This window comes from Molothrus ater, chromosome 3 (genome assembly GCF_012460135.2).
Source record: "Molothrus ater isolate BHLD 08-10-18 breed brown headed cowbird chromosome 3, BPBGC_Mater_1.1, whole genome shotgun sequence".
Classification (NCBI taxonomy): Eukaryota; Metazoa; Chordata; class Aves; order Passeriformes; family Icteridae; genus Molothrus; species Molothrus ater.
This window is the reverse complement of record NC_050480.2, coordinates 1,995,967-2,018,798: the sequence shown is the minus strand read 5'-3', so window position 1 is coordinate 2,018,798 and position 22,832 is coordinate 1,995,967. Positions and strand designations below refer to the sequence as shown.

Below are 22,832 nucleotides of genomic sequence, written 5' to 3'. Positions count from 1 at the left end.
ATTAGCAGTCATCTGATCTTCCCTCCCCTTCTGCATGCCCTGATCCTCACCAAAATGGCTGGCAAGAGCTTCTCTTGTGCTCTGCAGTGTTTTTCTGAGATTATTTCTACTACTTCAGCCAGCTCAGTAGAGTTACTGGATGCTCAGAAGGACTTTTAGGTCTGGACTTTACAAACCTTGGACCCTGTTCAACAGTAAGTAGCCAGGAGAGAGGAGACGACTGCTCCCTGTCACCTGAAACAAACTTTTAATTCATTTCAAACAGTTCTTTGAAACCAGATATTGGTAAAAGATGAAAACAATTCACAGGTACTTTATCAAGATGTTCTTCTGCCTCAGCCCTTTGCTCTCATTTATGTATCCACAGCCATCTATGGACAAATTACAAATAATTTATCAGGCTATGATCTTTTCCATGATTTTGCAGGATGCTGCCTGAAGGAAAGAGCAGACCTGGAGGCTTGTGGTGAGTGGGTGATGTATGAAAGGGGCAGTGAGCAAGGATGGAGCACAACTCACAAATGAAAGGGAAGCAGATTTTCAGCATCTCTGTGCTATTGTTTAGACAATGTGTTTTACTGAGGTTTTGATAAAACTGGTATTTAAAGGAAAATCCCCAAATCTAACCCCATCATGGAAACCAGCTGGTTATTGCAAAATGATTTGTGTAAGTGGACAAATTGGGAATGCAGCTTCTTTGGATAATTTTGTGCTCTGATCTGAGAAACCTTCAGGCATCTCAGCCTACAGACTTGGCTCTTCTATCCTAATATTTAGCCCTTCCAGAATTTCTTTTGCCTGAGGAGTTCAAAGCGTTTTGCAGACTTTGTAGAGCTTTCTTTGTCAAGACACAAGACTTGTGAGAAGGTGGTGGAAAGCAGGGAGAGTGCTGCAAGGTCCTGGATGTTCCCCTCGTGGTTTCCCTGCCCCTTTGGCTGCCAACAGCAGCAGGGAATGGAAATTCTTTTGGGATGTGGCAACTCTGACCCAAAAAGAAGAGTTCTATTCCACAGAACCATCCTCCAGGGTGAATTTTATTTTCATTTAGGGTTAAATCGAGTGCAGTCACAGGTAAGCAGTGCAGAGTTCAGCTGGGTGCCCTCAAATGGGATTTTCCACAATTTGGAATTGCTGGCTCTGTGTGAGGGTGGGAGGGCAGAGAGCTGAGCTGGGTGCGCTGCTGCCTGTGAGGTGTCTGAGAGAGAATTGACTGTTGCATAAACCTGAACAGCTTTTTCCCAGTTGCCCTTCACACAATGTTGAATATTACCCAGGAGTTTTGTGGCTGGTTGGAAACTCAGGGCTTTTTCTGGGCAACACTGAGCTGCCTTTCAGTGGGAAGGGAGGAGAGGGAGCTGTGGGAACAGGAGGGGCTCTGTGCCAGTCCTCAGGGTCAGGAACAAGCTGGAGCAGGCACACAGGTACCCAGGCAGCTCCACCAGCAGAGTTCAGCTCAGCCTCAGCCTGCTGGGCCTGAATTCAATCAGCATTTATAGAGCACCAGGAGAAGGAAGGCTTCACCCAGGGATAAACCGTGAGTCTGCTTAACAAGCAAGGGATACAGGAGCTCTCAGTGCCCTGGGAAGCCTCACAGCTCTGCAGTATCTCAGATTTTATGAACCCGTGGGTAGGTGTGTGTTAGGAGTGGAGATTTTGCAGTGGCACCATGAGCAGCCCCTGTGTGTCAGACAGATGAACTGCAGCACTTTGGGCTGCAATTCTGCGGAGCAATGGCTGCAGTCTCATTTTTGCTTAGAAAACTCAAAGATATCCCAAAGCTTCCATGTTCCCCAGGGATGGCAGTTTGCAGGTCACAATTCTGGTCTGGGGTTAAGGGGAATGGATTGATTAAAAAACCCCAATCTCTAACAGGTCAGATCCTGAGAGCTGTAAACAGGACCCCAGACTGGTCCTTTTCTAGTGCTGCTGCCTCACACTCAGCTGTTTGTGTGGCTGATGTGAGAGCTCATTGCTGGAGTAGATTTATCTCATTTTATCTAAGCTGGGATGGTGCCCTTGGCAATTCCAGCCCCTTGGGGATAAAGGTGTCACAGGATGGAGCTCCCCAGAGCAGAGCTTAATCAGAATATCACACACCAAAAGTTGATTTTTGATTCTTACTTTACTACTTATTACAAACGTACTTTGTGTGTCTTTCACCCAACTAGAAAAATGTGGGATGGCACAGAAGACACATTGCAAAGCACAGCAAGTTACCCTGAGAAGCAGGTACAGCTACAAGTGTGGAAAGCTGTGTCTGAAATCATCTGAATAACGTGGTTTGGAGCAGCTCATTATCCTGGCAAGCAGAATTTCCTGCCTGTGTTGGTAGCCTGGTTGCTACAGTTAATCAGCAACCTGCCTAATCTCACTAACCTTCTTTTTGTAACCTGCCTAACTGTTGTGTAATCTGCTTATGGCACTGAGCCCTGGCTATTAGTAGCAAGTTTGGAGCTGTGCAGGTGCAAATATTTTTATTTTCAGTCCTGTTGACAACTGGCTATCAAGGTGTTTGTGCTCACGCAATTCAAGCTGGTCTCATGGTGTTAATGATCAGAAAATAAGAATATTTCTGGCCTGTTAACATCTGCCTCCTCTGTGCCACAGCCCCTGGACCTGTGGGGATTGTCCCAGCGCTAATCCTGGGCTGCAGCTCCGTGGGACACGGATCATGGCTGGGGACACCCTGCTGGCCCTGTCACCGCTGACCTTCACCCTGTCACTCTCTTTGTCACCCCTTGGCCCTGGGACCCCTGATTGCTCTGCTGTGATTTTAGCAGACAGGAGAGACAGGAATTTGTCTGATACTATTTGTAAGTCTTAGTTCATTCCTCAAATTCCTGGAATTCCTATTGAAGAAAGAAGCAATTTGGAGTTTTGCTGGAGTATGCAAGGGTGTTTGTTTGTTTGCTCGTTTGTTTTCCTAAAGCCAAGTAATTACCAAAAGAGAAGTAAAACTATAATTCCACTGAAGGATGAGGAGGACAGATACCAAACTTTCTTAAATTTTACCTCTTTTTATCTTATTTATCTGATTTCCTTTGTTCAATGTTTGTAAGCCAGCAGCTGCCATATCTTGTAATAATGGACTAAACCAAATGTATTCTGCATACAAAACTCATGTTTGACTTCAGCTTGTGGGCAATGGGGCAGACACACTGTTAGAAATAATTTTTAATAATATACCTTGATCTTTAGAGTGCCTGTTATCTGCCAAACTCAGGCAAATGTTTTGCTTGCTGTCACTGAGGATTCTACATGAGACCAGAATTCATTCCAAAGCAGGGGTGGCTTTAAACATTTGCTTCAAGAATTTGAATTCTTTTGTTATTCTCTTCATCTGGAGCAGCTGTAAAAGGTAATGATGTAATGATGTCTTCCTCAAAGGAAAAGAGAGCATAACCTGCTTGGTGTGATAACCATGGACAGGAGGGGATGGTTTCTAGAGGAAGCAATATTGTAAATACAGAAAGTGCTTCAAAAAGCACAATATCCCAAACTTCTGGCTTCCTAGTTCAGAATACAAATATAATTATTATACAGAAACACTATTCTTGCACTTCAAAATTATTTCATGCTAAAGTTCACATGCAAAGTTACCCCCTTCTTCCCACGTGGTATTTCAAATCCTTTTTTTCAGATACACCTTCCTCATTTTCTTTGCAAATTTTTGAACATGTTCCTACTTTTGTGCTGTGGCCATTAATTAAAATATTAAAGATGGAATATTCAATAATCTGTGAGAAACTTTCCTATTCCTCTCCCTCCTGCTAGGTGGCTTCCCTGAAAGCATAACTCATCAGCATTTCTCCTCTAATGAGCCTTAAAATGCTTCTATCACATCACCTTTGGATTTTGATTTTCCTGTTGAACTTACTGGGTTTTTTTCTTTACAGTTTTGGGGGTTTTTCCAGTGCTCTCATCCTATTAGTTATTCTGGATTCTCTACATTTAAATCATCCTCCTTGCAAAAAGAAAAAAAGGAAAAAAAGAGGTCAAATCATGACTTGGTTTTTAGGCCAGACTATTTTTCATCTCCTGACAGGCGCACATGGCTCTTCTTTGTTTAAAATATTTTTTACTGCTGTACTTTGCTTCATGAGGTTTAATTCACCCTGACCAGTGTGTCTCCATTTCTATTCTGTCATCTCTGATTTTTCTTTGCTTTTTAATTCCTTATTGGAATGTTTATCCCTTTATGTTTGTAATGCACTTTCTGAACAGCTTTTTTGACTTTAATCTCATTATCCTCCCTGTCTGAAAACTCTGCTGCTCCAAGTGATTTCCATAAGTGGGTCCTTTAATACCTCAAGGTTTGTTCACCCATTCATGAGGATCTTTCTTTTCCTACAGAAAGGTTGGTTTCTTTCAGATATTTTGCTAGCACTTTATATCCGAGAAATGCTTCCTGGAAATCTTGGGAAACCATCATCATTTGGATCTCCTTAGTCCACACAATTCTGTTTTTCTTTTCCAGAAATGCTAAAAAAGCCTGAGGCATAACCTCCAAAATCTGTCCTAACTCTTCCTGGTTATATCTTATTTATCGTGTTCATTAAATCTGTTATTATTAAGATTTATATTTAAAATATTTAGAAGTTCAGTGACAAACTCAATCTAAATTTTACACAGGTTCCCAACCCCTTCTAAAACCTTAAAAAATTGTTGGCTTTGCTACTTTCTGTACATTCACAGGAATTTTAGTGGTATTTTTAATCCCTAGTCAGTACTTCAATAATTACATATTTGTTCTTTTAGAACACTTAGCTGAGTGCTGTCAAATCTTAGAAACAGATTTGACTTTTTTCCTTTGAAATCACTTCAAATAACCTGAGAAAAATAACATAATTTAGAGCTCCTCTGCCTTCTTTCAGAAAAGGATTTGATTTCCTAAAGGGACAAGTCCCATCATTTGTGATTGGTAATTGCACAACTCACAGTTACAGAATACTGACAACCACAGCAAACTTCCTTGTGAAGCAAGATTAATAATTGCACAGATACTTTATTCAAGTGATAAAAAAGTTTCAAATTCACATTAGTTATGTTCACACTTGAAAAAGAAATAAAAGAATGCTTAAAAAACTCCCAAACACAGAGAAAGTGTGTAACAAAATAAGGAGGACAAAATACTGACAGATTTTTTAGCAAGAAGGTCAGTAATAGTAGGGGAAGGTGCTACTGATATAAGAAAAAAACAAATCCCAAACATTTCTGGAGAGTTTTTTGTGGAGTAGCTGAAGTCCTGAGTAGCCAGTGTGAAAGAAGAGCTATTAAAGCACTTCCTTGCACAGCTTCATACAACTGGAGCTCCCTGAGGTAAAAAAATCCCCTTTTCCAGGGATAAAATGGCAATTCCTGCTCCAAAACCTGCCCTGCCTTTGCCAGCCCCTGGGAAGAGCTGGATTGGAGCCTCAGCAGTTACACAGCACCCTGTGATTTATTATTAAATTATTGTGTAATTTATTATTAAACAATGAGGCTGCAGCTCACTTTGGGAACAGAGGTTCCCAATGTCACTGAAGAGTGCAACAAAGAAGAGTAATACGAAAGTCAATTATTTTCTTGGTGAAAAAGAGCAACTTGAGCTTTCTTACTGGAAACAACAGAATTCCTGCACTGGCAGGCTCTTAAACTAAGGTACAAATTCACAGAATTTTGGACGTGTAGCAAAGCACCAAGTTTTTCTCTGGTGTCTGATACAATTTTTAATAATATACCTTGATCTTTAGAGTGCCTGTTATCTGCCAAACCCAGGCAAATGTTTTGCTTGCTGCCACTGAGGATTCTACATGAGACCAGAATTCATTCCAAAGCAGGGGTGGCTTTAAACATTTGCTTCAAGAATTTGAATTCTTTTGTTATTCTCTTCATCTGGAGCAGCTGTAAAAGGTAATGATGTAATGATTTCTTCCTCAAAGGAAAAGAGAGCATAACCTGCTTGGTGTGATAACCATGGACAGGAGGGGATGGTTTCTAGAGGAAGCAATATTGTAAATACAGAAATATTGTGCTTCAAAAAGCACAGCCAGCAGTGTGAGAGGCTCCTGAGCCCCAGCCCTTCCTCAGTGCCCTGCCTCATCACTGGCCTGCTCCTCAGAATCATCACTCTCATACTCTTCATCCTCATACTGGAAAGCACCCTCAGCCTCAGCGTCAGACTGAGCTTCCTCTTCATGGGACTTATCAGACCTGGGTCTGGACTCATCCTCCTCTTCCTCCTCCTCCTGGGAATGGCCACAGGATGGGCCTGCCTTGGCTTCCTCTTCCTCCTCCTCCTGGGAATGGCCACGGGATGGGCCTGCTTTTGCTTCCTCTTCCTCTTCCTCCTGGGAATGGCCCAGAGATGGGCCTGCTTTTGCTTCCTCTTCCTCTTCCTCCTGGGAATGGTCCAGAGATGGACCTGCCTTGGCTTCCTCTTCCTCTTCCTCCTGGGAATGGCCCAGAGATGGGCCTGCTTTTGCTTCCTCTTCCTCTTCTTCCTCCTGGGAATGGTCCAGAGATGGGCCTGCTTTTGCTTCTTCCTCCTCCTCTTCCTCCTGGGAATGGTCCAGAGATGGGCCTGCTTTTGCTTCTTCCTCCTCCTCTTCCTCCTGGGAATGACCAAGCGATGGATCTGCCTTGCCTTCCTCCTCCTCCTCCTCCTCCCCCTGGTCACTGTGCTGGCTGGATTCAGGCTCAAGGACACCCCCATCCTCCAGGTCACTGCACTGCTCATCTGGGGTGGAGGTTTTGACACCTTTTCCCTTCTCTTCCTCCTCCTCCTCCCAGGACTGCTCAGGCTGGGGACTGTCAGCAGCTGCTTCCTCCAAGAATTGAATTTTTTTCGCTTTAACCTTGGTGATTCTGAAAAGACAAATTGCATGTGGGGTTTTATGCCTGGTAGTCCTGGCTGAGGTGAAACTGGGGAAGGAAAAGAGAAGGGGGCACACAAGAGTCTCTTTTTATGCTAGGAAGTAATTAAATAGTATTACTTATATATTCCTTTTTTTTTTTAATTTCTGCTTCCTTTTAAATCATAACACCCTACAGATGCTAAAAACTATTTTTAATAAGGTTCACTTTAAAATTTTAAAATTTAAAGGTAGTGACTTACAGCAAGCTGCCAGAATTTTGGATGAAAGGAACAAACAAGGAATGTTTTTCTTCTTTTTCCTTTGAAATGCATTACATAACATAACCAGTTTGGTTAAGCAGCTCTCCTCTGTTGTATGAAATAATATTTAATTCAGGAAAACCAATCAAAAATACATACTAATGCTAACATACCACATAGTCAAATAGTTCCCTGGAAAATACAGAAAATCATTAAAAAACCCCGAAATCTACCCATGGAAAATGTTCTAATTATTAGATACATAGTGGGTAAAAAGAAAAAGCCTTCAGTCATCTGTACCTTGCTCTGCCAGCCATGGAGGTGAAATCTCCAGCAGGAGAGAAATGCAGAGATTTGGCTGCTCTTCCTTTCTTTGAAACAAACTCCGGGCAGACCCCCAGTGCTCTCAGTCTGTTAGAATAATACTTTTCTGCAGCTATTCTGGCATTTTTCTGTAGAAAAACCACAATGTTAAATGTTATCTAATGCATTAAATGCCTGGCTTTTGATACTTTTATTAAATCAATCCTCTGATTCATTAATTGCTGCTGACAAGTGGAAATGATTATTCCCTGCAGGTAAGAATGGCAAAACAATACTTGAAAATTTTATCCCAGATTTTACTTTTCTGTACCAGCAATGCTTGGTGTGGTGGTCAGGGTTACTCATGCTGGAACTGAACCAGACACAGTTCTCAGTTCCCTGTGCAAGCACATCTCAAAAATGACTGATATTTACAGGGAGATGGGGCAACAGAGATTGAACTGGAGAAACACTGCCCTGAAAAGTGCTTTTGAAGTATCTGCTAAAAATGTCAGACCACAAATGTCTTAATCAGTAACAGTCAAGATTAATTAGTAGTTGAGAAACAAGGCAACCTGAGTGACTCTTTCAAAAAGCAATGGCATTTGTTTTACTCTTTCTTCCATTTCTTGCAATTCTTGCAAATATTCCTGCCTTCTCTGCTTCTCGTTGTTCCTAAGGGGAGCAGAGCACAAGAGAAATCATTATTAATTTATAGTACAAGGAGTCATTTTCTACAGCAGTTAAATTGCTCATAACAAATTAAATGTTGTCATACTTCAAGATGTATTAGAGGTACTGAACAATTCATCTCTGAAGGAGTCACTTTGACTAAGCAGAGGCAGGTCCTGACTGCTGCACTTAAACAGAGGCTGAGTTTGGATTCTTGTTTGGTAAAAAAAAATTTGGATATTTAGGGTTTTTTACATGCTGATTTCATACAGATCTTCCCGTTGTTGTAAGCAAAATTAAACAGAATACACCACAGGAAATTAAGAGCATTAAATAAAGATCAGTACTTTTCAAATCTGAAGGTGAGAATCTTGCTACTTTAGCAGCTGGTCACCCAAGAGAGGTGGCCACGTCCTGGATCATGGAACACCTTTTACCTGACCTGGTTTGTCAAGGGCCCAGTGAATACAGCAGGAGAATGAAACTGTTGATTCCTAACTGAAATGATCTCTAGGATCACAGGGAGCACTGGATAATCCAGGAGGAATGGGCTGTAACCCTTCCTCAGAATGGGACAGTGCCTCTGACCCGGGCACATCTGCCATTGCAGGTCAGGCACTTCAGGGCAAGCATGAGATCAAGGGGGGCCCTTTACACCTCTGCTCCCTCCAGCCTCTCCCTCTGAGCATCTCTGAACTCCTCACCATGCTGGGAAGTGAACTTCCATTCCTCGCTCTGAATGTCTGTCTGTCTGCCTCTGACAGACAGTGTCATTCCAGCTGGGCTGCAATCAGTGTTATCAAGTTCAACACCTGCACCAGGGAGTGATCTTGCTTTGCAACAGCAGCATTTTACACCCAGCATTTTACTCTCCTGACATCTGATTAAGCTGAACACCGGAGTGTGAAATTTGCTGTTGAACAAACCCAAACCACATCTACAATCACCCACTGTGCCTCTTAACTCCCTGTCCCAGCGTCAGCAGATCATGAGGACACTCAGATTATATAGCTCCTGTTATTAACAGTGTGCCAGCTTACTGGAAATTGGGATTTGTGCTTGCTGCCCCAGAATCCTGCCCAGGCATGAAGCAACAGGGGCAGAGCAGTCAGTGCCTCTCAGCATCCCCACATAACAGCACCTTAAATTGACAATACTGCAGCAGTACCACCGTGCCAGGCCAGATCACAAACCTCACTAAAGACTTGTTCAGACAGGATTTATTTTTCTTAGGATTAGAAAAGCAGAAAGGGTTAAATTAGCCCCAAACACGAGGCCAAGCAGCAGTCATGGGGTTAGAGCTGTGTCAGAGCTGGAGCCATCTGGAGTGGCAGCTTACAGCACTCCAGGAAGGCCCTCGTGTTCTTCTCTGTGTCATGCACAAAGAGTCTGTGCACTGCATCTCTACTCCAGGGAACCTGGGATCCCATTCCTCCTGAGCACCAGCAGCTTCCTCACTCACTGCTGTTACACTGGGAAGTTAAAATATTCCCGCTTTTATTTCTCTCTTCAGTGGGGACCTGCTGGGACAAAGAAGTGAATTGTGAAACGTTCGCTGCTGCACCCAAGTTGTACCAACACCAGCTCTGCAAGGATATTCTGTATCCACACTGTCCCCTTTCCTTCTGATTTTTACAACCTTTTCCTCTTTAGCTGATACATCAATGGAGAAAACACAGGACTCTCCTGTTACTGAGTCTATAATAATCTAATGTACTTATATATATTACATATATATTTCTATATGCTCTATATTTCTATACTCTGAGTTCAGTATAGGTTGGCATCAATTTCCCAGTTGAAATGTTAATTTGGCCACTTTTTAATCAGCTGCTTGCACCATGTTTAATTTATGCCATGTAAGTATCTAAACTTAGACCATGCTATTTTTTTTACACATTGTATGTTTAACATACAGTGCAATCCCAAACCTCTCCTTCTCACTGTTGAATGAGGTGTTTGGGATTCAGATGAATGCAACAAAATACCTGAATGTTTTTAATCTGGGTTTTGACATCTGAGCTAGGCTCTGATGGGGGTCATTGGCCTCAGCCCGAGCCATCACAATTTTCTGGAATTTTTTCGTTCTTTGTTTCTGCTTGTTTCTGTTCCTTTTTTGTTGTTCTTCCAGCTTTCTCTTTTCCTCAAGGGAATTCCTGGTGGGGAAAATAAACTAAGGCTGAATTCAGTTTAAACCTAGAGCAAGGCTTCAAAGGAAGCTTTGGCAAAGGTGATTCCAAAGAGAACAACAGGGTGAAAACAGGGTTGCTATGAGAGGACACAATGTATGTGCCATTTCAAGGGATTCAGGATGTCCTGGGAAACCAGTGGCATTTGTCTTCTTATGGACATGCTGACAAAAATGACTAGTGTTCCTTTAACAATAATAAATACTAATTAAGTCCTATATTTAAATATTTTAAGATTTATAAGCTCTTATGTTAACAAATTAAATCCTATATTCACTGTACGGAACAATTAACTACATATGTAGAAATACCGAAAATAACACACAAAAAAAAATCAAATATATACTACTAATAAAAAAAAGGTCTACTTTTCAAACTTATATGAAGTAGAGCATCTCCAAGCAGTCACCTCAGGGCTTGCAGCCGTCGTTGGGTGGATTCTGTGGTTTTGGGAGGTTTGGATTTTCCCTCTCCCAGGAGCTGTGGCTTTGCCCCTGACTGAGGCTTCCGTCTCGGCGACGCAAACGGCCACCGTGTTTCCTTCAATTTCTCCTCATCCTCTTGCATGTCCTTCAAGATCTTGTCCTTTTTTGAGGGAATGTATGAAGTACAAAGGTCAAAAGGCTCACAGACTGTGAGGGGTTTCACTTTTTTTTGTTGCAGGAGGCGTTTCTGGAATTTCTCATGTAGGAGTTCAAAATCGGGGATGCTCGATTTGATCTTGAGCTTGTGTTCCATTTGCTTTGGTTCAGTGCTCCTGTGTTTCTTCTTTTTGTTGGTCTCTTTTAAGGCCAGTCTGCTGTTGGGTACAGACGAATTTCGTAGCAGCTCCTCAGCTCTCATCCTGATCCTGATTTCCCTGCAGAGCTCCTCCTCCTTTACCTTGTCACGGAAATCTGCACTATAAACACATTTGGGGACCGGTTTCGCTCTGAACGCTTTGATTTTATTTTCAGGTGGGGAAAGGTCTTTTAACTGCATTTTCCTGGCTTCGTGCCTTTGCCTCTCTCGCTCAATGAACTTGAAGGGCTTTTGTGTAGCCAGGAGCTGGAGCCTGCTCCTCTCCCTCACCGACCTCCTGCGCTCCTCGTTGCGCTGCACGATGTCCTGGTACAGCGGCAGGAAGACGGCGGCGGGCACGGGATTGGCTCGGAACTTCTTCTGACACTCTGCTTCCTCCTCCAGCTGCTTCTTCAGCAGGTGATTTTCCAGCTCAATCTGTGACTTGGATTTGACGTTCTGCTCTTTCTTCTGAGCTTCTCTGATGGTCATCTGGAAGGGCTTGGGCACGGTGACTCTGGGGGACCACGCTTTCTCTTTCTTGTGCACTTTCCTGCAGGCTGATGAGCTGGGCAGGCTGTGCTTGGCATGGGACATGTAGTCTTCCAGGCAGAACCCATCCCACATTTTTTCAATCTGCTGTTTAGCAAATGAGGATGATCCAGCTTCGCTGGCGTTCTCTTCAAACACTAATTCTTCAGCAGACACGTCCGATGTGCTTGAGCCCAAGGGATCGCTCAAGTCTGAGTCTGAAAAGGATTTGTGCAGGTTAAGAGGCTGATAGGAACTCTTGTCCCAAGTTGGCCTTGAAAATAAAGGGGGGAAAAAAAAAAACCTTGGTTTGAGCCAGTCCAACACTGATGCAAAGCTGGTGAATTCCACTCTAAGGAATCATCACTAGAAACAAAAACGAGTGCCTGAGGGGGAGAGAAGGGAAAAGAGCAGCACTCAAGGCAGATCCTGGTTCTAGTGCTGATCACCAAGTCAGCACTTCCTGACACTTGGGAAAGGCCCCGTGCTTTCCTAAATGTGCTGCCCGATCCCTGCTGCACACCCACCTCTAAATCTCACAGACCATGAGCAAGGTAATGAGCATTTCTGTCACCCAAACTGACTTTTCTCTGATTACCTGGTTATGAGAGGTGGGGAGTGGAACACTTTCCAACCCAGAAAAACACCCAGCAAAGGTTTTACAGCTGCCTGCAAAGCATTTGGGACTCTTCAGCTAAAAAGTGCCCCCAAACTTACCTACTGCACTTTGGAGAGGTGTCATTTCTCTTATCCAGGGCTTGTACTCCTTTTAAATACAGCTTGTTCTGATACATACTTTCCAGTTTTGCCATGGTCTCCATGTGGGCATTCTTCAACTCTTCCAGCTTCAAGTAATACTCTTGATTTGAATTGTACATTTTGGAAAAGTCTATCCACTTGTCACAGTCTCTCTTTGGAGGGGAGGCCTGCTCTCTCTTGGTATTTGAATCTAAGTTGAAGCCATCCTAGAAGAGATGTTTTTAAATTTTTTCTGCTGGAAGCAAGGGGAACAAGGTTCTTAATATTGCTTTCTCCTAATTTAGTCTAAGGAATGGTAAAGAAACACAAATAGAGACACTTGTATACAAATGTTAATGTAGAAGTACATGGAATAATCTTATTGCATATTAATTTTTATCCTAAGGGTCCTATTTAAAGCCTGTAAAAATTCCCAAGTCTGCCCTGTAATCAATATGTTTATAACAGGAAATATGATCAAAAGGGCTTACCAAAAGAAAAAAATTAACTACTTTGTAAAGTGTAATTTTTCCTTGATTACTATGCAGCTCTAAAAAATGCCTTTATTTACAAGCAAACAGAACCTTCTCCTAGTTCCATAACCACTCTAAAAATGAGTCATTAGAGATGTGGTGCATAAATATTTATGCCATTTCCATAACTTATTGTGAAATGACAGGGATTCTGCACAGCTTATATTTCCAATACTGTTTGTCAGCTTGCAGCTGTGTGCAGTTAATATTCTTTAAGCATTTTTAAAGCTTGCACGAGTCAGAGAAGTTATTAAAGCCAGGTTGGTCAGCATGACAAAAGCTTCATTTTGCTCTAAGCAAAAAAAAAAAAAAAATCATGGGCCAGTTTCTTTATAAATAAAATTAGAATATTACTTTTCCACACAGGGGTATTTTAATAAGCTCTGACATTCCAACAAAAACAAACAAATAATAATTAAAAAAACCAACCAAACAAGCAAAAAACCACCGAAAAAAAAATTCTTTTTTATGTTTTGTCAGGTTTTCACTGCAAAAATCCTGAAGCGTTGGCATCCAGCACCGTGCAGCTCCCGGAACCGGCGTGTACCAACCCCGTTTGTTTCCTCGCCCCGCGGAGCGGCCCCAGCCCTTCCCGGGCAGGGCAGGCAGTGCCTCCATCTGCTCCGCAAGCGCATTAAGGGATCGGTGCTGCGGTGCCCGGGCCATCTGCCAGGTATCCCCCGCCTGTGTCTGTCTGTCTGTCTGTCTGTCTGCGCCCGCGTGTCCCCTGTGCCGGGAGCCCCGCGCGGTGCCGGGGCAGCGCCGAGCCCCCTGTGCAGAGCAGGATCGGGGGAACCCGCGGTACCTGCGCGGCGGCGGGCGGCGGTCCCCGCTCGTAGAGCGCGGCGGGCGCCCGTGTGCGCGGGTCGAGCGGCGTGCGGAGGCAGGAGGCGGCCAGGCGGGCGGCCCGGTGCGCGTCCTCCATGCCGGCAGCGGCTCCGTGCGCTCCGCCCCGCGGGGGCGGCCCCGGGCCCGGGCGGGGCGCGTTAACGCCCGCACCGAGCGCCGCTGCGCTGCGCTGGGCTGCGCCGGGCTGGGCTGGGCTCCGCTCGCCGCCGCTGCCCGTGTGGCGGAGCTTTAGGCGACTTCTCGCAGGATTTTAGTGGGAACACCCAATTCTCGCTGCAGAGCCCGCGGGTTTTGCGCCCTCGAGTTATTAAAGAGGCTTTTTACGTCTTGGTGTTTGTGCTTCAGGTAAGCAATATCAGGGTAAGGCTAAACCAGGAGAAGCAGAAGCATTCTGTCCTAGGAATATTCTACCCTAAACCAGGAGAAGCAGGAGCATTCTCTCCTAGGAATACTCTATCCTAAACCAGGAGAAGCAGGAGCATTCTCTCCTAGGAATACTCTATCCTAAACCAGGAGAAGCAGGAGCATTCTCTCCTAGGAATACTCTATCCTAAACCAGGAGAAGCAGGAGCATTTTGTCCTAGGAATATTCTACCCTAAACCAGGAGAAGCAGGAGAATTCTATCCTAGGAATATTCTCTCCTAAACCAGGATAAACAGGAATATTCTGTCCTAGCATATTCTACCCTAAACCAGGAGAAGCAGGAGCATTCTATCCTAGGGATATTCTATCCTAAACCAGGAGAAGCAGGAATACTCTATCCTAAACCAGGAACATTCTGCCCTAGGAATATTCTATCAGGACAAGCAGGAACATTCTTCCTCTACAAAGAAGAATGATTTGTGGATGGACCTGTTTAATGTAGTGAAATTACAAATACTTTTTGTGATGAAATCACGCACAATTGTTGCTGGAATTCTTGTCAAGATTTGTAATGAGGGAGGACAGCTTTAATCATAGTACCTGAACTAAGATCATTGTTGGATGTGACCCTGTGGGGTAAGGCACTATTTGCAATTTTTAACAGGCAATGAATAATTAATGCAGAGCATTAATGCCTAAATCGATTGTCTCATTTATTAATTAGCAGTTGAGTTATTCTGTTTGTTCTACTTGGCAAGTCACAACAGCAGGACAACACCATGGTGGAAATTTACTCAAAAGCTCCAGCTCAAACCAATCATGAATGGAAATGTGAGAAGAAATGGAAGAAACACTCTGCTTAAAACATTAAGAGGAATCAGGTTGTTTCAATATAGCAATAATGGAGATGAAAGGGTTAATTTAAAATGTCAGGCTAAGAATTAAAAGTTGGGAAGCTAATTTGCATTATTACAGAGCAGTGTACTTTTGACTTCTCAGCAGCTTTGGGAAAGGCAATTATTCTGGGAGCAGAGGGAGGAAGGCCTGTGAAGAACACCCTCTGCAGGGCTCTGGATCATGTGATGGCAGCAGGAATCGCTGCAGAGCTCGGGAGAGCAAGGAACGGGAGGGGCTCCCACTGCAAAGATCCTCCTAGAGGCACCGCTGAGGGCAGCACCACCACTCCCTCAGGGAAGGCTTTGGGAGAGGCAGCTCTAAGCCAGCCAAGTGTTACTGGAGTGCGCTTCAAGGGTGTTTTTAGAATATATCACACGAGGCGATTGGTCACCTTCAAGGTTTCAGCCCTAAAGCAAATGTAACCAAATGTAACAAACCCAACAAAATTATCCAGCCAAGAGTCAGGTAGACTACTGCGTGTTTATTGACAAAACAGCATTTTCTTTCTGAAAACCAACTGTTACTTAAGTTAAACCTGATCGAAGTACATCAGTCTCGGTGGAGTTTAAGACAATTCACACAGGCGCTTTTGGTGACGAGTCCATATTCCAGCTACAGGGCAGGAGCTCAGGGCCTTGGTCCCCACCTGGGCTCAGCTTATCCTCGAGTGTTCACCTGCAGGGAGGACACACAGTCAGACAGAAGAAGGCACAGGATGTATCACAATTCCTCCTTTGACAAAGATCCTGGCCTTTTGGTGACTAATTCCTTGCTTTACGGTGCAGTATTTATAATTCATTAGCTGCAGTTATTAAAAGGCTGAATGGTCTTAAGTAGCACACAAACTGAGAATACTCTGCACAGTAACTGCATGTTGAAGCACAGCAAATGAATGACAACGTGCTGGTGCTTGTGAAGGAAGGATAACCCAGAGCAGGATGCCAACACCACTCACCACATCATCAATCTTGAGGATGCTGCGCACGGTCTCTGTGGCGAGGGTCAGTGCACTCAAGGACACCAGCAGAGGCTGCACCACCAGCTCCTCCAGGATGTTGGAAATGCCACCCTAGGGGAACAAGGAGCCTTCACTTTGTGCAAGACACACTACAGGCACATTCAGCAATTTTTCTTTTAGCAGAATCCTGAGGGCAATCAACTCCTGGACTATCACAGGGCTTTCACCTGCAACAGGGGCATTACAACACACATCTTCTCTTCCCAAGCACTTGACATATCCAGTCAAAACTAGGCAACAAAAAAGGTCAACAGTGCCAGTTGGGAAAAAGCTGTGGTGCTACTCCCAACTTATGACCACCTTCCACTGCAGATCCTACTGATGGATGTTTTGTTGTAGCTGAAACGTTTTTGTGGAGATGTGAGATGTTTCCTGTCGTGTGCATAAAGCATTTAATATCTGCTATTATCAATGCTCAGGATGAGCTCCTGAGAGAACAAGCTGTCATTTCCCTCTAATTTAAGGGAGGCTACCACCTTGCCCTGTCCCTAGTCCAACCCTTAGGAGGTTAAGCATTCCCCCTGTAACACCCAGCTATTCCAACCCCTCATTACCTTCCTGACGTTAATGCCAGCAGTTTTCTCTCCTTGGGCATGTCTGTTTCGGAGCTCTGTTACCGTGGAGATGGGGTTGAGCCCCGCGTTCTCAGCCAGGGTGGAGGGAATGACCTCGAGTGCATCCCCATAGGCACGGACGCAGTAGGAGTCCATCCCCTTGAGCGTCCGCGCGTACTCGTTCAGCCGCAGCGCCAGCTCGATCTCCGGGGCTCCACCGCCAGCAATCAGAGCCCTGGGGGCACAGGGATGCCATTAACCTCACCTCACACCAGTGCACACACAACCAGGCTCTAGGAGTTACTCATGACCCAAGTGAGACGTTACCTTTTCTTCACTAAGCACCTTATGACACACAGGGCATCGTGAATGGAGCGCTCGGCTTCCTCCAGCACCAGTTTGTTGGATCCGCGGACCACGATGCTCACAGTTTTCCCAGGGTTTGTGCAGCCTGTGATCTGAAACATAAAACCAGATACTGACACTGGGGAGGAAATAAAAGCTTGGGACAAAAAGACACTGCCATTGGCACTTTCAAATTCTGTAACAGCACTGATGTCTGGCCAAGCAAAACCACTGCACTGCCGAAGCTGGTGGCTACTCAGAGCTTAGAAATAGGTACTTAAATGTAATAAATTCTACAGTAAAATACATCAAAGCCACCAGTTATTAAAATAGCAGACAGATGTTAAGTAGGATTAACATTTTGTCCCTCACTCACCTTTATTAGTTTCCCAGAACCGTTCAAGTTGACCTCCTCTGCCAGCTCAGCAGAGCCCAGCATGTCAGGGGTGAATTGGTCAATGTGAGCCACAGGCTTAGTTCCAATTGTCTGAAAAAATAATGGGAAAAAAAATTAATCCAGAGGCTGACTGCAGAGTCAGCAAGTACACTGCATGTTGTTCTTCTGCACGTGACAGTAAAATGCAGAAGGGACTGTAGCTTTTACATCTCTCCTGAATCCTTCTACAGAAGGGTGACTGCTCAGCAGAGCAGGAATGTTTTTTAGGGCAGTGTCTGCTCTGGCATTATAGTCAAAACATGAAACTTGTGAACGTGTCACAGTAAACTGGCCCAGCCTGGGCAGTTGGTTTTGGGGTAGATTTTAAAACACTGCTGCTCATTTATATGAGCCACCTTACCTTACATATAAACTCAATGTCCTCTCTTTCAATGTCTTTAACCACCATGATCTTGACTTTGTTCAGAAAATGGAGGGCCAGGTCACTGAGAGCATCCCTGAAAACAAGAGGGAAGGAATCAAGTCCCAGTGCTCAAATTCTTCAGAGTACAAAGTAAGGATGCCATCAAACTCAAAATACAGACAGTGCTGGTGCTTTCTAAAGGCAAAGCCACTGTTACTCTGCCAAGTGTGACTGTGTTTGGCTTCAGTTTTCCACACAATTCCAACGGTGCCTGGGTATTAACATACCTCAGGATGGACTTCTGAATGAGCAGCACATTGCAGCCAGCCTTCTTGATCTGCTTCACCAGGTTCAGGATGTAGGCTCTCTCCTCACGCAGCACTCTGTCCATTTGAGCATAATCAGAAACAACAATCTGGTTGTCCATCTGTCTCAAATAAAAAAGAGAAAAGCAAGTGTCAAAATGTGCCACATTCTTTACTGGAAGATGCTGTAATTCTAAACAAATAAGCATAACAGCAAAATGCTATTAGAGACAGTTCAGGTAACACTGAATTTAAGTTTAAGCCATTTTTAACGTAATTCAAACTCAATTTATAATTTAAACAACTTTTTAATACCAACTGTAATTTTTTTTAGGACCCAGCAGCTCTTCACTGTAGCCATGGCCCAGAGTTGACACCACAGTATCTTAAGAAAACATTTGTTATTCTGTTTGCTTGTCCCAAGTCCTAGAGGATGAGGACTTGCTCTAGCCACAGTCTGACTTACATCTGTCTTTGGAGCAGACAGGCAGAACTGAATGAGGCCAATTTTGGCTTTTTCCACTCTGGTTACGCCGGTGTTTGCCACCTTCTGAGTCAGGACGAGTCCCTCAACCAGTTCACAATCATCAATGGTGCCCCTGGAAACAAACACAACCCATCACTGGAGCACTCTGGGAAACTGAGGTCACAGAGACAAAATCTGTCTAATTACAAATTGTTTCTTACCCCAGCTTCTTAACAATTTTAATATCTCTGAGGTCCACACTATTGGCTGTAGATGGGTCAATCACCTTCATCACTGCATCCACACTCATTGGAGAAAGTAAACTGGAATACTGACACACGACCTAAGGGATTCAACAGTACAGAAAGCATGGTGAGAGGCTTCACACTGATGAACAGCAGTTTCACAACAATATTGTCATTGTCTTTCAGTATTTGATGCCAGAATTTTGCAGCAAAGATGTCTTAACAAGGCATCTTCTTCATGGCTGCTCCATGGCAAGGACAGAGCAGCAATTCCAGGGGAAACCCACCCCAGGGATGTGCAGAAAATGGAACTGCAGGGCCTGGCTGGGCTGGAGCTGCCAGTGAGTGCAGCTGTACCTTGGAGTTGAGGGAGGTGGTTGCACTGTTCAGCAGGGTCTCCCTGTCACTGAGCTCCACAGGCTGGGCCATGTTGGTCAGCACCTCAATCCCTTTGTCCAGAGCCTTCTGGAATGACTCCGAAATGATGGTGGGGTGAATTCCTGTGCAGAGCATAAAACATGCCTGTTACACACTCCACCCTTTCAAACACATGTCTTTTTGGCTTTTCTTCCCCATCTCTTTCCATTCTAAAACTCAAGGTGCCCAGGTCAGAATAAATTGAAGGCATTTCAGCAGAATGTTCTTCACCAGTGTATGACCTCCCTTATTATTTCCTGCCATTAAACCTGAGGGAAGTGATTTGCCAAGTGATTTGTCCTCACAGATAAGTCCCCTGCAATCCCTCACATCCCAGGAGCACTTTCTCCAAGTTCTCTTGGCATTCCTAAAGCTGCTGCTGTTCAACTGATGCCTGTGAGGAGGCTGACACTGATTAAAATTCAGATTTCCAAAAACTGCTTTTCCAGTCCTGTATGAAACTCCCCAATTTCCCTGGAGTGTGGGATCCACCCTTTATCCTTCCAACTGATTACAGCTACTTTCAGCTCCATCCCACACGTGCAAGAGGACAAAGTGACTGCAGTACCTACACTCTCTGCATGTTACATGAATTTATTTACCTTTCTGAAGGAGTCTGGAACAGGCATCCAAGAGAGCTCCAGCAATGACCACAACAGAGGTGGTGCCATCACCAGCTTCAATGTCTTGTGCTTTTGACAGCTCTACTAACTAAGGGAGGAATTATGGTAAAAAAATAAATATGAGAGAGCTGTTTACCCATACCCAGACACTTTTCTGGCCAAAACACAGCTAGAGGACAGTGAGTCACTTCCAGAAGCAGAGCTTTTTCCCCCAAATTTAAAACTGATCACACCTATTTAAAAGGTTTGCCTTTTCCTTCCCTGGAGGAGGGTCACAGGAAGCTCATTTCCATCTCCAACCACAACCAAATCCATGAACATTGAACATCTCAAAGGACCAGCTACTGTATCCTCAGACCACCTGGTCATACTTTCACTCATTCCCTTCTGGTTTGCAACAGGAAATTTTCCTTCTCAAATGACGCATGCAGGTTTGGGCTACATTTTCTTAAAACTCCTTCTCAAAATTTCATTTTTCTTATGTTTTAAAACACATCCAGAGGGATTGTGCATAAGGCACGTGGGTAATAAATAATGGTTTGCAACTCTTAAGCACATGCCACAAAATAAATGTTCCTGGAGCACAAGGCACAAAATCTCCTGCTCTGTCGCTATCCTGGGTAATGCTCCTCAAATCCACACAAAATGCAAAAGAAAGCACTCACCATTTTGGCTGCAGGGTGCAGAACCTGCATTTGTTTCAGGATGGTGGCACCATCGTTGGTGATTGTCACATCTCCCTTAGCATCCTGAATCTGGGAATAAAGGGCAGGAACACAGTTCTGATCAGCAGCTGCAAATCTCTCATTTGAGGCTCAAAATATTTTTTAACATCGTTTTCAAAACCAAGATGTCCCACTTTCAGTTCCCACTTTCCCTTAAATACTTGGAACATGGGAAAGAATTGAGGCAAAAGGAGGCATCCTCTAAAAGACACGTTGAATTACAGTATCTCTAGTAAGCTTAATGTTTTTAGAATTTAAAACATAAAATTTACCATTTTATCCATTCCCTTTGGTCCAAGGCTCGTTCTAATTGCATCGGCAACAGCTGGGAAGAGAAGAAAACGTTTCCAAGCTGATCTAAAGAACTGCAAACACTCCATCATTCAAACGTCTTTTCTAAAGAGAAAATTCCTGCCCCTTTAAAGCCCCCAGGCAGAGTAAAGAATCCCAACGAGCGGAACGATGTAAAACGCTGCAGTGTCAGGCCTGATTTCCACAGTTCTTTGTTTTTAAACCATTATTATCGGACCCCTTGTCTGCAGCCATTTTAGGCACAAAGGAGCAGAACGCAGCGCGCCGGGGGCTCGTGTCAGTGCCCAGGGCCGCATCCCGGGCACCTCCCAGACATCGCACCCAGGCAATTCCCGCTCGCAGCCCGGGGCACGGTCCGGCCGGTGCCAGCCCCGGGGATCCATCGCCCCCCGCCCCAATTGCGGCCCACGCGGGGCCCGGGCCCGGCCCCGGGGCGGCTCCCCCCGCGGCCGCCGCACCTTTGCCGGCGGCGATGTTGCTGAAGCGGATCTGGGCGGGCTTGTCGCGGTCCTGGTAGGCGCCCTTGGCCCTGCCGCCGGCCCCGGCGGGGGCTCTGCCGGGCGCGCTCTCGGGCATGGCCGGGCCGGGAGCGGAGCGGGACGGGAACAGGCCGGGATGCTTCCAGAACGGGGCCTTCCGCCGCGCGTCACGCCGGGCTGCCCGCCGCGCGCCTGCGCGCTGCGCCGCGGCCGAGAGAAACGCCCCCTTCCACCCGCCTGCCGGCGAACGGCGCGGACGCCTATGAGAGGAGCCGCGCGCTCTCTCGGGGCTTAGGGGAGGTTTTCCCGCCTGGCTGGGCCGGGCTCGTCTCGCGCTGCGCTCGTGACCGCAGGGGGGCGCCAGGGCGCGGCCGGGGATGGTCCCGCCCTCAGCCCTGAGGGAGCCGGAGCTGAGGGAGGGATGGAGTGGGGTGGGCTCGAGTGGGGTGGGCTCACAGCCCAGGGAGTGCCGCTCTCATCCCTCAGGGAGCCGGGAGCTGAGGGAGGAATGGAGTAGGATGGGGCTCACAGCCCGGGGAGTACCGCCCTCAGCCCTGAGGGAACCGGGAACTGAGGGAGGAATGGAGCAGGATGGGGCTCACAGCCCGGGGAGTACCGCCCTCAGCCCTGAGGGAACCGGGAACTGAGGGAGGAATGGAGCAGGATGGGGCTCAAAGCCCGGGGAATGCCGCCCTCAGCCCTGAGGGAGCCGGGAACTGAGGGAGGAATGGAGCAGGATGGGGCTCACAGCCCGGGGAGTACCGCCCTCAGCCCTGAGGGAACCGGGAACTGAGGGAGGAATGGAGCAGGATGGGGCTCACAGCCCGGGGAGTACCGCCCTCAGCCCTGAGGGAGCCGGGAACTGAGGGAGGAATGGAGCAGGATGGGGCTCACAGCCCCGGGAATGCCGCCCTCAGCCCTGAGGGAGCCGGAGCTGAGGGAGGGATGGGGCTCACAGCCCGGGGAATGCCGCCCTCAGCCCTGAGGGAGCCGGAGCTGAGGGAGGGATGAAGCAGGATGGGGCTCACAGCCCGGGGAGTACCGCCCTCAGCCCTGAGGGAGCCGGAGCTGAGGGAGGAATGGGGCTCACAGCCCAAGGGATCCCGCTCTCATCCCTCAGGGAGCCGGGAACTGAGGGAGGGATGGTTTCACCCAGCGCCAGGCAGCCCCAGCCTTTCCTTTTTATAAATCTCGATGTGCCACCTTGCAGCTTTTCCCTCCTTAGCTCAGGACCTGCTGTGTGCCATCCCACCTGTCCTTGGTGGGTTTTGAAGGTCTGTTTTTTGCAGAACCCATTGAAGGAGCAGCTTTGTCACAGGTGAGCTCAGACAGGATTGACTTTCAGGAAAACAACACGTACAAAGTATATTTTTTGGAACAGCCTGAACTGCCCATGTGTCTGAGAGGCTCAGCTTGTATCACCATTGTAGAGCAGTAGCCTTTATCCTCACTAAAAATAGGGTTAGATTTGAAAAATGGTTTATTAGGAGCTTAACCACTGTATTGCTATAAGAAGCTCCTGTTTTGTTTTTGTTTTTTTTTTTTTTTTTTTTTTTAATTTTATATTTCTGAATAGCTATTTAAGTTATAA

General features: G+C 45.7%; 2 protein-coding genes across 4 annotated transcripts; both read right to left on the bottom strand.

Moving 5' to 3' along the window:
* Positions 1-4,985: 4,985 nt before the first annotated feature.
* Positions 4,986-13,767, bottom strand: FAM161A (FAM161 centrosomal protein A). Of its 3 annotated transcripts, XM_036381028.1 has the most exons (7): positions 13,648-13,767; positions 12,289-12,536; positions 10,670-11,845; positions 10,060-10,227; positions 7,975-8,074; positions 7,397-7,548; positions 4,986-6,846 (listed from the first exon to the last, which is right to left on the bottom strand). In XM_036381028.1, exons 1-7 carry the CDS (start codon positions 13,765-13,767, stop codon positions 6,066-6,068), a joined length of 2,745 nt encoding a protein of 914 aa, XP_036236921.1. In that variant the 3' UTR covers positions 4,986-6,065. The 3 variants fall into 3 exon arrangements, with proteins under 3 accessions (XP_036236921.1, XP_036236922.1, XP_036236923.1); XM_036381029.1 differs by lacking the exon at positions 10,060-10,227; XM_036381030.1 differs by lacking the exon at positions 13,648-13,767 and having other exon boundaries at positions 10,670-11,789; positions 12,289-12,408.
* Positions 13,768-15,418: 1,651 nt separating this feature from the next.
* On the bottom strand, positions 15,419-21,395 carry CCT4 (chaperonin containing TCP1 subunit 4). The gene is made up of 14 exons (XM_036380905.2): positions 21,221-21,395; positions 20,723-20,775; positions 20,391-20,480; positions 19,705-19,813; positions 19,043-19,185; positions 18,662-18,783; positions 18,441-18,573; positions 17,957-18,096; positions 17,667-17,763; positions 17,246-17,356; positions 16,852-16,982; positions 16,525-16,759; positions 15,908-16,021; positions 15,419-15,627 (listed from the first exon to the last, which is right to left on the bottom strand). Exons 1-14 carry the CDS (start codon positions 21,336-21,338, stop codon positions 15,610-15,612), a joined length of 1,614 nt encoding a protein of 537 aa, XP_036236798.1. The 5' UTR covers positions 21,339-21,395; the 3' UTR covers positions 15,419-15,609.
* Positions 21,396-22,832: the final 1,437 nt, after the last annotated feature.

Coding starts and splice junctions, on each gene's coding strand:
- CCT4 (XM_036380905.2), bottom strand. CDS start 21,338: ATGCCCGAGAGCGCGCCCGGCAGAGCCCCCGCCGGGGCCGGCGGCAGG. Junction 17,357..17,666: donor ACATTGAGTTTATATGTAAG/GTAAGGTGGCTC, acceptor TTATTTTTTCAG/ACAATTGGAACTAAGCCTGT. Junction 16,983..17,245: donor GTTCTGGGAAACTAATAAAG/GTGAGTGAGGGA, acceptor TTTATGTTTCAG/ATCACAGGCTGCACAAACCC.
- FAM161A (XM_036381028.1), bottom strand. CDS start 13,767: ATGGAGGACGCGCACCGGGCCGCCCGCCTGGCCGCCTCCTGCCTCCGC. Junction 10,228..10,669: donor CGACGGCTGCAAGCCCTGAG/GTGACTGCTTGG, acceptor TTTCCCCACCAG/GAATTCCCTTGAGGAAAAGA. Junction 8,075..10,059: donor CCCAGATTAAAAACATTCAG/GTATTTTGTTGC, acceptor TGCTCCCCTTAG/GAACAACGAGAAGCAGAGAA.